The sequence below is a fragment of the Actinia tenebrosa genome, unplaced genomic scaffold, assembly GCF_029948245.1.
Source record: "Actinia tenebrosa isolate PJP-AT-01 unplaced genomic scaffold, QUT_ActTen_1.0 PGA_scaffold0__85_contigs__length_37466705, whole genome shotgun sequence".
Taxonomy (NCBI): domain Eukaryota; kingdom Metazoa; phylum Cnidaria; class Anthozoa; order Actiniaria; family Actiniidae; genus Actinia; species Actinia tenebrosa.
In genome coordinates this window covers 7018823-7035109 of record NW_028292569.1, presented here as the reverse complement: position 1 = coordinate 7035109, position 16287 = coordinate 7018823, and the positions used below count along the sequence as shown (strand labels likewise).

General features: G+C 33.5%; 2 protein-coding genes across 7 annotated transcripts in view; both read left to right on the top strand.

The window, feature by feature from the left end:
• Window positions 1-474: 474 nt before the first annotated feature.
• Window positions 475-4204, top strand: LOC148913368 (uncharacterized). The gene is made up of 2 exons (XM_089028035.1): window positions 475-785; window positions 1320-4204. Exons 1-2 carry the CDS (start codon window positions 491-493, stop codon window positions 1334-1336), a joined length of 312 nt encoding a protein of 103 aa, XP_088884161.1. The 5' UTR covers window positions 475-490; the 3' UTR covers window positions 1337-4204.
• Window positions 4205-8070: 3866 nt separating this feature from the next.
• The window catches only part of LOC116307187 (tight junction protein ZO-1), a 31725-nt gene continuing 23508 nt past the window's right edge, over window positions 8071-16287 (top strand). For all 6 annotated transcript variants that reach the window (XM_031717766.2, XM_031717689.2, XM_031717610.2 and 3 more), the window contains exons 1-3: window positions 8071-8381; window positions 8786-9138; window positions 16204-16251. In XM_031717766.2, coding sequence (XP_031573626.2) covers window positions 8087-8381; window positions 8786-9138; window positions 16204-16251 — 696 coding nt within the window. In that variant the 5' untranslated portion in view covers window positions 8071-8086. The remainder of the gene's footprint in view (window positions 8382-8785; window positions 9139-16203; window positions 16252-16287) is intronic.

Genomic DNA, 16287 nt, shown 5'->3' with positions numbered 1-16287 from the left:
CCAAATTTATCCCCAAATTTTAACGGAAAAAATCCTAGCGTCTTTGATTTAAATCTGTCAGTTAATACTCTCATAAAGAAACTATTCAAAAGCAATCATAAATACAAAAGAATTGATTCATAAAGGTATAGAAATTTCGTGATTCATGTATACGATTTGCATGACCAAACTTCAGGCATTTTTGCCAAAGCTACAGTTGATTGAAAATTTGTCAAAAAAGTTTAGGATTTTAGCTGTAAGGAATAAACCTAGAGGTTCTGCAAGAATAAGGGAGCTCAGAAAATCAGACCCTTATTATTTTTAGCGCATTTTTACGAATTAAACACAGTAAGAAAGATTTTATCAAGAAAGCCATTTCCCTGCTATGTTGTTTGTCGATTGCATTGTCGATCAATTCGACGTGCTGTGATTGGTTAATATATCGGTCCTAAATAAATTGATTGACAGGTAAGCCATTTCTGAACTGACGCCGTTTAGAACTTGGAGAAAGATGGCCGCAGTCCAACCATATCAAAGAGTTCTGCTAGAAAATCGCGATATTTTACTCAATGATTTAAACACAGACGATATCATCCCTCTGCTTTTCCTAGCCAAGGTTCTCAGTAATAAAGAGATCGATGATATTGAGATAGGACGAACGAGGAGAGAAAAGACTGAGAGTCTCTTGGATGTTCTGCATTACAAGGGAGAAAGAGGTTTTGATGAGTTCTGCAAAGCTTTGGAAGAAACGTTTCCACATTTAGCCTCAAGGATGAGTAGAAGAGAATCCCAGACAGAGCGCTCAGGTAAATTTTTAATTGCAAATTCACTCTATCATTAGTTTTGTTTGTCCTAGATTTAAAATTCTGTAAAGTTCTGTCTGTAAAAATCGACCACCTACTGAACTAGAGGTCCTAGACATTGTGTTCTCTATTGAACCTGTTTACAATGACTAGACCATTTTATAGTAGGCATTTTCTGGGTTCTATAAACATGAGGCATTCTGGTTTTGCTTGGGGGAAAATGAGACAAATATGTTTGTACCTGAGCTCGACCACAATGCACTTTGTCATAAGCATTTGATCTGGTCTTTTATTTGTTTCAAGGGTTTCTCTGCAGTTTTACTCCCTTTTCAAAAACCATCACCCTCTTAGCCGTGTGGTGACTTAGATCAGCCCAGTGGTTGTTCCAGGGTTCTATCTGTGAGTTAGCCATACCCTGACTTAGATCAGCCCAGAGGTTGTTTCGGGGTTCAATCTGTGAGTGAGCCATGCCCTGACTTAGATCTGGTTGTCTCAGGTTTCAGTTGTATTAATATTTTATCTTCATTTTTTCCCCAGGATATCAATCACCCTGAGGGTATATCTTGGGAAGAACGTACAGGGCCAAACAATGAGGTGGTACAGCACACAAAAATGTGAATGATTTAGCAACGGTGAGCTATCAAAACCCCCTTCAAGATCATATGCGGATGGAGAAAAATCTCAAATAGTTTTATAATCCCACATAATTTCTTAGCAAATAAGTAAAAAGCCTATGTAGCGGTGCAGAATGAGGGTTCGAGCGGGGAAAGGGGAGGGGGACTGGGGATAGGTGAGGGGTGGCTCTTGATTCTCGTCCCCAGTCCCTGTGCCTTTCTTTTTCTTCCACTCTCCCCTCGAGCAGCTCCATAGGCTAACGAAAAAGATATATTAGTTTTATAGCCAATTTAAAATATTTTTATTCATTTCCGGTTTACATGTAGCATTATCCAAGACCGGAAGAAAAGTATCACTTCCGGGTGCTATTTAAAAGTTTTTATGGCCAGATTAATTTACCAAATTTTTATCCACTCAGTATTAACACTTGGTTCTTAATTACAAACCTAAACCGAAATTAAAATAGTAAAATATTGACGCCATTTCTGGTTTTTTACGAAGAAAATTCCGGATGTGACGCAAGCTAAGTTCCCTGCGCCATCTTGAAAGGTAGCCGTGCCTTTGCGTCGAAGCGAGACAAACGGTGAGCTTGCAATGATACAGACCTTTCTTAACACTTTGGACAATTATTCAAGTGTCTCAATCATTGCAAGCTCATCGTTCGTCTCACTGCGATGCAAAAGAACCTAAATTGCGCAGGGAACTGTGCAAGGGACTATTTGACTTTTTGTGCGTTAAATCTTTTAAGGCACATTTTGCCTTTAGATTTTTTGGCTCAGAATGCCTAACGCTCTCAAAATCGTGGCAGTGCTCGCAAACTAATTGCCAGGCGCCCTTAAAGAGTTAATTCTTCAATATAAAATTCATAATATTCTAATATTTTTAAATATTTCCATAATCATCAAAAGATATATATATTTGTAGTCACGTGGGTTTATGATGGTTTTGATATTTCTATTTCCCTGTTTTGGCCTTGTACATTTTTTTAAAAGATTTTACGGAGATTTTAGTCCGACAAAATTAGGACTTCTAGCTTACAAAGTCATGTGCGATAAAAGTAGACAAAAATTACAGGCAAATGTTAGACTCCCAAAGGGACTAGTTACAACATTCAGTTAATTTAACTGGGCCCGGTTGTACGTAGCCTGGATAGTGCCACAAAGTGGATAAGTCGATGCTGCTTTCCAATAAGTTTATCCACTGGATAAGATTTATCAGTTGAATAGCGCTATCCAGGCTTCGTACAACCGGGCCCTGGTGGCGTCATCACCGCCCTATCTTCTCTTGTTATAGATACACCAACATGGCGACTGTTATTTTGTCATTTGAATAATTCAGTTTGTTTCCAAGTGACGTCATCACCGCCATGTTGATGTACGTTAGCAAAAGATTTCTCGTTAGCTTCTCTTGTTATGTGCACCAACATGGCCGCCATGTCTTTTTCATTTGAATCTGGTTCTGTTTGTTTCAATGTGACGTCATGACCGCCATATTGGTGTACGTTAACGAAAGATTTCTCGTTAGCTTCTCTTGTTATGTACACCAACATGGCCGCCATGTCTTTGTCATTTGAATCTGGTTCTGTTTGTTTCAATGTGACGTCATCACCGCCATGTTGGTGTACGTTAACAAAAGATTTTTTCGTTAGCTTCTCTTGTTATGTACACCAACATGGCCGCCATGTCTTTGTCATTTGAATCATTCACTTTCTTACGTTAACGCCGCCATCTTGTTTACGCATACCAAAATGGCTGCTTTGGTTTTTCTTTAGTTCTTCGCCTATTGTAGTCATCATCGCCGCCATATTGGATTGTTTTTATACGCCAACATGGCTGCTTTGCATAGATTTTGTAGTTCAAGGCCTCTTAATAATATAAAGTAAATCCTTAAAGTGTACATGACACGAAAAAAAATTAATGTTAAGAATGTGTAGTTTATTGGCATTAATAAGAATATCACGGTTAAATTTGTTCCAAAAACGTATTTCTCTAGAAATTCAAAACATTTTAGCACGAGTTGTGACGTCATTTTGTTTACAAGTCTCCAGATTTAGTTGCAAATACATGAAATATGTTTGAATGTAGAATCTTAATTTCAGGTAGTACACTTTTCAATTTCCCAACATTGGAAGAGTACTACGTAAGCTATCAAATGAAGCTGACTGAAATATGTTTTTTGTTGTTAATTTATATGAATTACAATTTATATTTAGTACATTACTACTGAATCTAGAGTACGTGTCAACAAAATGACGTCACAAATTGGGATTAACTTTCGCAAATATCTCAAGAAATAAGCTTTTGAAACAAATTTTGTTACGATATATTTATTATTACTAACAAACTATACATTTTAAATGATGGAATGTTTTCGTGTCATATACACTTTAATATATGATTGCTTTAGAAGAGCTGGATGAAACTTTATTATTGGATCCTAAAATATCTAGGGATTAATATTTTAGATAAAAAATAATATAAGCAATAAAAAATAAAAATAAAAGAAGAAGAAGAAGAAAATAATCTATTTTTAGATATTTAAGCATAGGGTGCCTCTACGCATGCCCAAGCTTCATACCCTTAGTCACAGGCCAGAAGAAAGGCAGGCTCTGGGTACGAGATTGATTTAACATCCAATCAGTACAGCGGAAAAGGCACGTCCTATTACTCTATCATTTAGCTTTTCCTATAAGTTGTACAGAGTCTGGGATAACATGGGGATTCTTACCTTTTGTAAATTGGTAAAGTTTGGTATTGAAGTCTGAAATGACATTGTAAAATTATTGAATAAATCCTTGTTAGCAAAAAGTATTTACTTTTAATTTAATTTAATTGATTAATTCATTTTTTATTAAATATAAACTTGATTTCTAAGTGATTTTCGTAGCGGAAATACGAAGTTCATAGCATACTGCGAACAAGGGTTGTGTTCAAAATGACGATCCAAAACAGGAGCATACGGCTCACGTATGAGATATGAATAACAATGAAACAGCCGCCATCTTGGTTGATCTAGCAATAGAAACTTATGGAGAATGCTTTGTTACCGTCAACCAAGATGGCTGCAAAAAAAAAAAAAAAAAAAAGCAACTCCTGATTCGAGCCTAAGCCATACAGTTATAGATTTAGGTGGTGGGTATTGGCAAATACCCCATCGCGACTCAGATCTGTTCGGTATAGACCCCTTGTACCACTTTGGAACGCAGCTCAATCTGGGGGACCAAAGAGTAGGATCCCAATATTCCCCTTCACAGTTCCTTGCGCCATTTTGAAACGTAGCCGTGCCTTTGCATCGAAGCGAGACGAACGGTGAGCTTACAATGATAGAGACATGTGAATGATTGTCCAAGGTGTTAAAAAAGGTCTATCATTTCAAGATGGCGCCGGGAACTGTGAAAGGGACTATACTCAGGAGATTGAAATTCTTTTGTTTTGTCCTCCGAGTGAGCTGCTTTGACGTCACATGCAAGAGGTCTATTGGGTGTCTGTAATGACTATTAGTTCTGTAAACAAATACGTTGTTTACCTACATGCAAACAGACAACACTTTAATTTTTGAGATTTGATTTTAATTTTGAACATTGGAGATCAAACTTCAGGATTTCAGGCTCGCTTCTTGGACTCGATATCACATTTGAGGCGTCTCCTTTGATTTGAGGGTTAATTTCTCCCTCCGCAAAATCCAACAACTAAATTCCAGTATGATATGTGATTTAGAACAAGAAAAACATACAGGAACGGCCAAGGTCACAGTCATCTATACCGGGAATTTCAACGCTGGACCGGAAGTCAGCATTGCTTAGTTTTGAGGACTGGAAACTGAAAATCAGTTAAAATAACTATATAAAACATTTTAATAAGAACAATATAATAGTGAAACTCACTGAAAAGCCGAAATTAAGTCCACACGCACATATAGGCCAAGAGAAGTATCAAGACACTTTAGAGGTTTTGTTGTTATTTCTTGAAGATATTTTGAGAAGTTCGAAAATTAGAAATCCGCCTGTACATTTACAGAGCTTGGGCTACCTGTGGTCTATGCACTCTAGCATTGCATTGCTGTGATTGATGACGACTGATCGGTGGTCACGTCATGTTGGAGCACATTCCTTAAACGATCTCATCCAGACTTAAGTTTGGATATTATCTATGGTTGATAGATTATACTTCATTACGACACATTCCAACGCCATCATGCAAATCCACAAACAGTGAAAACAGTGCACTAAATCCTTGAAACAGTACTATGTGAAGCACTTTCAATTGAATATCCGTTTTTTCTCTCTTTTCTTTCTTCTTTTCATTCCGTTATTTTCTTTGCTTTGCTTTGCATTCTTTCCTTTTCATTTCCTTTCGTTTCGTTTTGTCGTTTCGTTTTTTGCTTTGCTTTCCTCTCCTTCTTTCTTTTCTTTTAGTTTTTTCTCGTTTTTCTATCATTCTTACTTTCTTTCTTTTTTCTTTTCTTTTCTTTTTTTTTTCGTTTGCTTTTCGAGTTAGTCTTTACGATTTCTTTTTCCCAACTTTTTCTAAGAAAAAAATTAAATTATTTAATAGTTAAAAACATAAGAATAAGAAAAATTTAAATTTAATCATTTACGAACCAGTTTAAAAAAAAAAAGAAAGAAAGAAAGAAAGAAAAAAACACAAGACTCTTCGAAAAAGAATGAAAGCAGAAAGCATCTTGAGAGGAAACTAATTGAATTGTTGAACACAAAATGTAGATTACCATTAGATGTAAATTTATTCATATCAACAAATGATGTATAAGTAATGATGATGTCACTTGCATAAATAGGTATCAAACTGTGCCTTTAACACTTTCTGCGGGGGAGGGGATGATGGGATATGCAATTAGGGGTCGGTGAAATTTGCATAATAAATTAGTCACCTCTTACATCATCTATTACATCATCTGTTATATCATCGACTATTTCTGAATTTTATAAAAAAAAAATTGATCAATTGAATCCAATATAAAATTAAATTTAAACGATAAAACATAAGAATAGCATCGTTTTTAGTTAGATATTAGAAACTTGCATGCCAGATTATTTGGAGTTCCTCACCGGCTTTATCTTTGGGCCTCTAGATCTTCCAAGTCCATCAGATAATAAGACAATTCATAGTAGAATAATCTATTCAATATAAAATAGTTAGCCAATATTATATTTTAAACATACAAAAGTTAATTATTAATATTAGATTAAAAACTTAGAAGTAGTTTGGAGTGCCTCAGTTCTATCTTGGGACCACTAAGGAACTTCTACATTTAATATGAGTACGTGTGCAATTCCCTTTTTGTTTAGTTATAATTATATAATATTTTAGAGATGAAACAAAATAATAATTAGTTAATTAAAATATATGTTAAACATCCCGGTCCATAAGAATAAAAGCGTAAAAGTTGTTTGGAGTGCCTCAGTTTTGTTTTGGGACCACTAGAACTTCCAAATTATTGGTTGTAAATTGGTTCAGTATCAAAGTTTTGAATGAAACTATTCGTGTGTGATTTCACACTCTCTTGACGAGTTTGAAAGTCATCCAGACTGACAAGCCTGACAAGGTCAATCTTGACATGAACCACGCTTGACTACTATCATTCAAAAATCGCAATTTTTATCGGTGTATAGTATGGCTTTCATTTCTGGTATCTAAGCTGTAAATGGAGGCGGCAGGGCACTAGGAAACAAAGTGTGAAACAAAACCACAAACTTATAGCACAGAATAAAAACAAACATGAGATTAACACGGTAATGATTTATTCTATGACGAAATATTTAGCACAAGAACGAGAAAGTGAAGTAAGAGTGAAAGAATTTGTTAATTGAGAAGCTAATGAGAAAGAAATACTATAAAGAGTCGAGAAAGATCTCAAAATTGTTATAATGAAGAGCACTTAGGCACAAATTGGATTTGATATAAAAAGAGTTGAAATTTTCAAAAGTTTTGGATCGTTTTATGTAAATAATATTTCTGAAAGACGACAAAATCTATCAAATTCAAACGAAATTTTGTGCTAAAAGTGGACAAAGAATACGAAGATCTTTTCGTGCCCAGCTCAAGAATAGTTTATTATTGGAAGATGATGAAAAAAAATTTTAGTAATTTGATTTGGGAATCCAAGGATGCGTTTATTTAATATGTCATGTTAAAGGTTTTTATGACTTCAAGACCTAGACAACCTGTTTTATTTATGAAGTCCAAATTTATTCCCAAATTTTAACGGAAAAAATCCTAGCGTCTTTGATTTAAATCTGTCAGTTAATACTCTCATAAAGAAACTATTCAAAAGCAATCATAAATACAAAAGAATTGATTCATAAAGGTATAGAAATTTCGTGATTCATGTATACGATTTGCATGACTAAACTTCAGGCATTTTTGCCAAAGCTACAGTTGATTGAAAATTTGTCAAAAAAGTTTAGGATTTTAGCTGTAAGGAATAAACCTAGAGGTTCTGCAAGAATAAGGGAGCTCAGAAAGTCAGTCCTTTATTATTTTTGGCGCATTTTTACGAATAAAACACAGTAAGAAAGATTTTATCAAGAAAGCCATTTCCCTGCTATGTTGTTTGTCGATTGCATTGTCGATCAATTCGACGTGCTGTGATTGGTTAATATATCGGTCCTAAATAAATTGATTGACAGGTAAGCCATTTCTGAACTGACGCCGTTTAGAACTTGGAGAAAGATGGCCGCAGTCCAACCATATCAAAGAGTTCTGCTAGAAAATCGCGATATTTTACTCAATGATTTAAACACAGACGATATCATCCCTCTGCTTTTCCTAGCCAAGGTTCTCAGTAATAAGGAGATCGATGATATTGAGATAGGACGAACGAGGAGAGAAAAGACTGAGAGTCTCTTGGATGTTCTGCATTACAAGGGAGAAAGAGGTTTTGATGAGTTCTGCAAAGCTTTGGAAGAAACGTTTCCACATTTAGCCTCAAGGATGAGTAGAAGAGAATCCCAGACAGAGCGCTCAGGTAAATTTTTAATTGCAAATTCACTCTAGTCATTAGTTTTGTTTGTGATAGATTTAAAATTCTGTTTCAATGACAAAGTTTTCAAAGTGAAAGTTCTCAATCGTGACGATCGATTTGTGGCGTTTGGAATGAGGCAAATTTTTACGGATCCAAAATCGGAATCTTATTCTATGTCCTAGTGTTTATTCAATTCAATAAGCCCTTAGAAAATTACCATTGTTTTCGTATGCAGAACTGGTGGAGAATATATTAGTAATCGTAAACTAAATTCGTTTTTTTATTGGTTTAAAAGTGACGTTTGTAAAGGAGTTTGCAAATGAGTCGCTAAGCAAAGCAAAGCTGACGCTACGCCCACCCCTACTCTCTTCGAAACCACAATATTAAACCCGTCTCGTACTCCACAGAAAAATACCACAACGAGCAAAACTTGAGCTCAAGGTATTCCACTTCGTACTCGGAACACGAGAGAAGCCATCGAGAAATAAACGGAGACGATTTTCATCGTATATCTGAGCATTCTTCAGAGAGAGTTATCGGTTCAGAAAGACCTACCGATATGAGAGGCGATCCGGAACCTCAGTACGCACAGGTTACTAAAAGACCTAAAGATTCCTCACTAATGGATAGCAGTAGAAGAGGAGAAGATAACAGGTCTGTAAGCTCCTACCACAGCCAGAGACATGACCGAGATAGAGATACACGGTCTCTTGATGGAGACCGAAGAAGAACTCCTCGAAGAACTATGGACGAAGTGAACGTAAGTCGTACTACAATCTACTTTAATGACATATAATACACAACCACCAGTGCTTTTAAGACCCTTTATTCGCATTATTCATCACCCTAACAAACTATTTCATCCATGGTATTTAGAGTTGAGGTCCGTGGGGTTAGAAAGTTTGTTTTTTATGTGTTTTCCGTTTGTAATTTGAGCGCGAATTTATTTCTTGCTGCGCGTAACAAAATCGCTTATTTTTTTGCATGGAATGTTAGCTATGTAGTGAGTATAAAAACAGATAAAATCATCGCTTGAATTAACTCTCTTACCCTAACCCAACACGTAGCAGTCTAGTAATTATTCCTTAAACTATAAAACTACATACCTTCGAAATTACTCACTATGATTTGTTAAAAAGTTTGGAAATTTTCTTTCGCAAATTCAAGTTGGAAGGCTCGATCAATTTTTCCTTTTCGATTTAAATTGGCTCGCGCTTCTGATTTTCGCATAATTAACAATGCTTTTCCTTCTTTTTCCCCTTAGAAAAACCTAAATAAACTATGGATTATACTTAAAGTTCATTTACGGGTAAAATTTAACTCAAAAGCATAATAAAAAAGAATTCGTGACTCACTATTACGATTTTATATCAGTAACGATTTTCTTCTAAATATTGAAGATTATATTGTGCGTTCGTTTGTGAATAAAATACTCTTCAACTATAATTTTTAGACATTCTTCATTTTCCTATTACCTTTCAACCTTTTCCCGCTCAATTTTGTTCATCAGTTGAATTCTTTATATATTTTTGGCCTCAAGAATGAAAGCTGTCGTAATTTTATCTCTTATCGTTGGTCCTTTAGCGCGCTTGTTAACGTCTTGTCTTTCAGCTGTTTTTTCCCAAAAATTCTTATTTTTTCATGGAACTTATTTTATTTTCTTTTTTTTTCTGACAAAAAATTTATTGAGCTTTTGGAAGCAAAAAATAATAATTTAAGTTAAAAAATTCAACAATTTATGTCGATGTCATTTAAACATTTTGGGCATTTTTAAAAATTTGTTTCAAAATGATGCAAAAATAATGTTTATGAAAAGGTTTTTTTGCTCAGTATTAAGCCGTATTTCACATCTGTAAATGCAAAATACTTTCTCATGATAAAAATCCATAATAATCTTCAAATTATAGCTAAATTTTACTAAATCGTTTTGTTTTTTTGTGACAACGTTTCCTACTAATTTTGCCATTTCTTATGGAAAACGGAAAAGAATTACTGCGAAAGGTGTGAAAATGTATTCACTCTTTTCCTTAATTTCATGAAAAATTAAGTTAAGTTTTGTTACAGTCTTGCATGCAATATTTTTATTATTTTAAAATAGACTTTATTTACTCTCTACTCAATGATGTTACAAATTCTATATTTGTTCAAAATATAAGATTTTCTGTATTCCTATAAATGTATCTATCTTCATAGTGAAAAATGCTTTTTCAATCCGTTCACTTTCATCACATAATAAAATCTAAAACTTGACAAAAAATGAAAATTATGTATTGAAATCCTTTTAAAAAGTATTGTAGAATTTCATCTAGCTGATCCGCTATTTGTAAGCAGTGTTTTGGAGGAGAAAAGCTTAATAATGCTGTACTGACTTGAAAATGCTTTTTAGTGGCAAGAGAAAATATTGGCAAAGTTTCCAAAGTGGACAATGTTTCCTTTAAAACCAAGCAAAGTTACCAGAATTATTGTTCAAAATTGATATTTTTTAGTACTAATTCCTTTAGTTCATGTGTTAGTGTGATTTTAATGCAAGTTCATTTTGTTAAAAACTTTATTCAAAGTTGTTTAACTTCAATTCGTAGTATGTGTTTGTGTTCTCTTATCTTAACCGACTTTAGATCTCCCGTCAGGGTACAATCCATTTCTTAATGTCCTTAACAAGTCTTTTCATGTTTGATACCTTGACCCTAAACGAAAGCACTATTTTACAATCAACTCAATAACACAAAACTTCAGTACATAGATTACATTTTTATTCAGATATTTTGAATCAACTAAAAACAAAGACGTCCTGCAAAGAGGAGTTAGCTGTAACCGGTGGATCTCTGGTATTTATTATGGTTATAGAAGAAATATAATTTATTCCATCAAGGGTAGTTCATTGACTACTCATGCAGTAAGAAAAATTTCAAGCATTTTAAAGGTTGACCTTTAGAAACTTGTGACTGATATTGGACTTCGGTGTATCATTAGTGCTTGTGCTTATTGTAGTTCTATAGTTAACATCCATGTCTAGCACTATTATTGATTTCCATCCAGACAGATAGTGCGCTTCTGTGTTTATCATGGCGTATATATATATATACATGTATATATATACACCTACTTGCAAGAACGTTGTCATAACATTAGCGATTTAGTGGGATAGGAATTATATTAAAAAACAAGAAAAGATCACTGAAAGCTGAACTTTTTTTTTGTCTTTTAATGTGTTCCTTTCTCACTAAATTACTAATGTTCCCTTCTTGTATGACAACCTTCTTGCAAGTATGTGTACTTATTTTATAATCAATTTATTAAGCAAAAAGCTACAAAGCTGAGCTTGATAAGAAACCTTTTTTATGTGCAACCATAATTAAAGTCTATACTGGTCATAAAAATGTAAAGTGCAAAAAGATGTATAAATGTGCTATATAAGAACCTTTTATTCAATATTATCATTATTGATCCTAGAAACTAAGCATTTCTAAGAAGTAACTCGAACCTCGTTCGCATTGGTGAGATGCTTAATAGCACTAGCAGCGCACACCAGTCATATTTTTAATATTTGACGATTTCGTTGCATCTCAGATTGGATAGGAACTCTTATGCATTATATTTGTGCAATTTAATTCTTTATACTGTGTTACAATTGTACATATTGTCACTTTAACCCCTATGATTATAAATATATAAAAATGAATAAACTCTGTATTTACTGAGGGTAGCACTAAATACAGCAATATGCTAACAAACCTGTGGCCCTCTAAATTCCTATGTCACACTTATCTAGAGTGGACTACACCTCTGATGTGTTTCAACTTGTTTTCCAAAATATCCTCTACCTCAGATTACGACCTATAGTATATGCTATGTGACCTTTTATATCATATGTGTTACTCCCCTAGAATGTCTGCTATGCCAGACTGCACGTTTAACAGTCTTGTCTGGATTGCTCCATTATTTTCATGTCTAACAAATGTTTCCTATTTAAATTAATTTAAGTGTCTTTGCAGCAATGTTGAAACCTGTCAAAGATATAGATTTCATTTATTTGGCTTAAGAAAAGTAGCCCATTGATTAGCAAGTAAATTTGTTTATTTTTACATTTAGATTTGATTTGATTTTATATATGCATTGGACCCACAGCTCTGCACAGATTTTCCTTGAGGGAAGAAATGCTATAGAACCCAGGAAAAATAACCGTTTAAATTTTAGCCCACTTTCCTGCAGACTCACTCCCACTACACTGTTTATTTACAACACACGACAATCAAGTAGATTCACATGTTGATTTTTATGGAGGAAAACTGGAGAACCTGCAGAAAAACCCTCGTGGCACAGGAGAAAACAACACATTGAACAAATTGAACAAATTTAAGTCATTTGTGTTGTTCAGTTGAGATTAAAGCACTATAACCCAAGGCTATAACTACTTACAGCTGTACAAGTATGCAGCAGAGTGGGTGGCATAGACAGGGAGGCAGCAAGAGAGCACAATAGCAGCTATTGAGCATAGCGCTAATGCTACAAATAATATATACTTATGCAAATTATAATAGTTTTGAATATTTAAAGTAAAGATCAGTTAAGTAGAGAGGTTGGATCTTCAGGGAGTTAAGCTAAATTAAGAATTTCATTTGTCATGCAAAACTTAAATAGAAATTTAAATACTTATAGAATTTTCCCTATTTATTCACAACATAACTTGTCTTAAAACTGAAAAAAAGTTGACCAAAAATTTTGTTTTGAAGCAGATTAATTTTTTGGTCTTACAAAAAAAAAACTATAAGAAAATAATTGTTCTGGTGTTGAAATATGAAGAATAGAGTTGTTTTTATGTTTATGGTAATTTTTCAATTGCTTTTAATTTGTTTTTAACTCATTATTCTAGTCCAATAGTGTTTATAAGTTCATTTCTAAATAGTCCTCTAATTGATTTTTAAGACTTAGAAAAACATTTTTCTAAGAGTAGAGTTTGTTTAGTGATAAATATACAAGCAATGCTCAAAAGTTCAATGTCCCCTGCTAGCAGAGTCTCCTTCGTTGGCAATTTTTGGCAGAGAAAATTTCTCATCTTCTTTGCCAAGAATCACCAACGAGGGAGACTCGGCTAGCAGGGAAAGTTCAATGTTCATTGTCCTTACCTCTACAATAAATAAATCAAAATGTGGCAGATCTAAGATTATGTTACTGTGTGCATAGAATATTGAATGTACTGGTAGTGTTAGTAATAAGTGAATGTAGGCTTAATTGGAAAATAATATTCATGCTGAATTTGATCTTATCCACTAAAAGAAAAGAGTAAATACTAAAAATTAATTTTATCTATTTCATTTTTATTCAGGAATGAAAACACTAGAGATATAACTTTATAAACATTTATCTATTCAAAAAGTATCAAGTTCCTCAAAAAAAAGGAGAAACGGCTGAATTTTTTTAGAGCTTCATAGTTGCTTAGCAGCAGTTTCCCTGCTGGTCTCATAACATTGTTTTTATTGTTTAAGGACGAATAAAATAATAATAATAATTATGGTTTGAAGCACCATTGTTCAAATAATCCCGAAAAGACCTTTCTCGAATTCACTTGAGTATTCATGTATTCATACATTTACAGTATTTTATCAAGTCCATCCTTAGCTTCATGTCCAGTTCAAAAAGGTGTATTGTAAGTCCCAGCTGTTAATTTTGAGTCAGGAATGGATTTAAGGTTGAGACAAAATGGTCAAAACACAATGTTAAATTCTCAAATTTTCAGTTTTAATTTTTTTAAACATGGTGCCTGTGACTCTAAAAGTCTTCATTATTGAAAAATAGGATCCATCATTGAAATATCTCTTTATTTGTTAGCATTGCAGTATAAGACTATTATTAGTTTAACATATCATATATTAATAATTATGCATTTATAGACAGTGTTTCAGTAGCTAAAATTTAATTTGGAAGTTATCATTTTTGGCCAATTTCAAACCATGTCATTCTCTTGAGCAGCACTCCTTTCTTTGCTTAAAAATTGAACTGAAGTAGCTGAAAAATATATGGATAGAATGCATGCAATTTACCAGCCAACCATAGGCTAGAAATCAATACCCCACCCCCCTCAATTAAGCCCCCTCTCTCCAATAATCCCCCTCTCTCCAATAATCCCCCTCTCTCCAATAAGCCCTCTCTCTCAATCGATCGTGCCTGAAATAAATAAGCCCTAAATAGAGGATTTACGGTAATCAACATTACTAGGGGGAGGGAGACATCATTTCTAGGTTTGAAGCAAGAAACATGATACCAAAACAAAAGACTTTTACAGTATAGTAGAAGAAGTATAGTTTAACGACAGCCTTTACATTTACAACAGTGTTGTTGCATTATTTATGATAATATTTAAGGTTCAAAGGTCTAAGTACGACAGAGTAGCTTTTAGTTTTCATAAATACTAGTAATGTCAGCATCTTTAACATTCACTTGATATCCATTCAGTGAAGACAAGAAAAAACATGTCTTTTGGAAAGTTCATATCAACAAAGAAAACCATGCCAATCTGCATGATGATGAGTAAAGCTTTAAAGGAATATTAGATAATTGTTTATCATACCCCGATTTTATTATATTTAGTGCTTGTGTGTGCCTAAATAAATCGTAAGTACTAATAATGACACATTAAGTGAGTTTAACCTCTCTTTTTGTCAATTAATTATAGCAAGAAAAATTAAAACATTGTGAAGATAAGTGAAAATTGTTAACAAAAATGTATATAAATTTGAGACCTTCAACATTTATCTCAGCCAACCCTTTTCATGTTCTATACTCCAATTAATATTTTATCGTGTATTTGCATAACAAGTAAATGACTGATACATGTATCTTCAAACCAATCCATTATCAGATCTATTTTAGCAGTGTAGAGTTACACGATACCCTGTAGACTGGATGACCCCATACAGCTGCATAAGTCTGTCGTTTTCTTTGATATTGATTCAAGGAAGAACTAATTAATGGGTCCAGTGCAAAAACCAGACATTCTGGCAACTTTTAATAATATATATCGATTCATCTTCTGAACAGGACGACATATTTACAACTTCCTTTGAGTTATAATCATCGTCTGCGATAGGATTTTGGGTTTTATGTCTTCACACAGCTAATTTCTGTTCATCGAAAGTCAAACTTCTCAATGCTATAAACTATATTTTTAGTACCTAATACAACAGTTGATTGCCTTAGATTAATTTTCTTCAATGGTGATTCTTGGTGTTGCATCAATAGTAAGTTACAAATCATTGGCAATTCGTTAATTCTATAACTTCAATTACATTAGATTACGTATTACGTTAGATAAGGAATATTAAAGCTATTATTCTGGTTTAATTTCAAATTTTTGTACAATTGTTTGACTTATATATTATAGTTTCCTCAATTGTAGTAAGTTAAAGAGTTATTTCATTCTACTGTACGTATATGAACTGAAATTATGTTAGATTGCATGGCCTACCATTTAGTTAATTCCTGTTCAATGTTAACTTCTTAATGCATGGAGCATGATTTTTTTGCAGTTACAAAAAATGAGACATGGTTAAGAAATGAAAAACCAAGCTATGTAAAAATTAATTTCCAGTTTCAAGCAATTCTTTTCTAGGAAATATAGACTTCATGATATTTTCTGCTAATAAATGAAGTCCTGTCTATTCAATTTTTCCTAATGATCATTGATAATTAGGCGACAATTTTAACAAATTATTTTTTATCTAATTTAAGCGCTGCAATTTCGGTGTTCTTTAATTCTTGGAATCTATTTTGTACTATATTCTATTAAATTAAGAATTGTTAGTTATCGTTTTGCTTGTTTGTCCTACAGCCTTCAGAAAGCTACATCTATGAGAAAAACACAGTCGTTGTTGAAAAGGTAAGAAAAACGTTCTAGTCTGTGTTTGCTTTTTTT

What these genes read in the sequence shown, in the direction of transcription:
- LOC148913368 (XM_089028035.1), top strand. Translation starts at nt 491, where the DNA reads ATGGCCGCAGTCCAACCATATCAAAGAGTTCTGCTAGAAAATCGCGAT.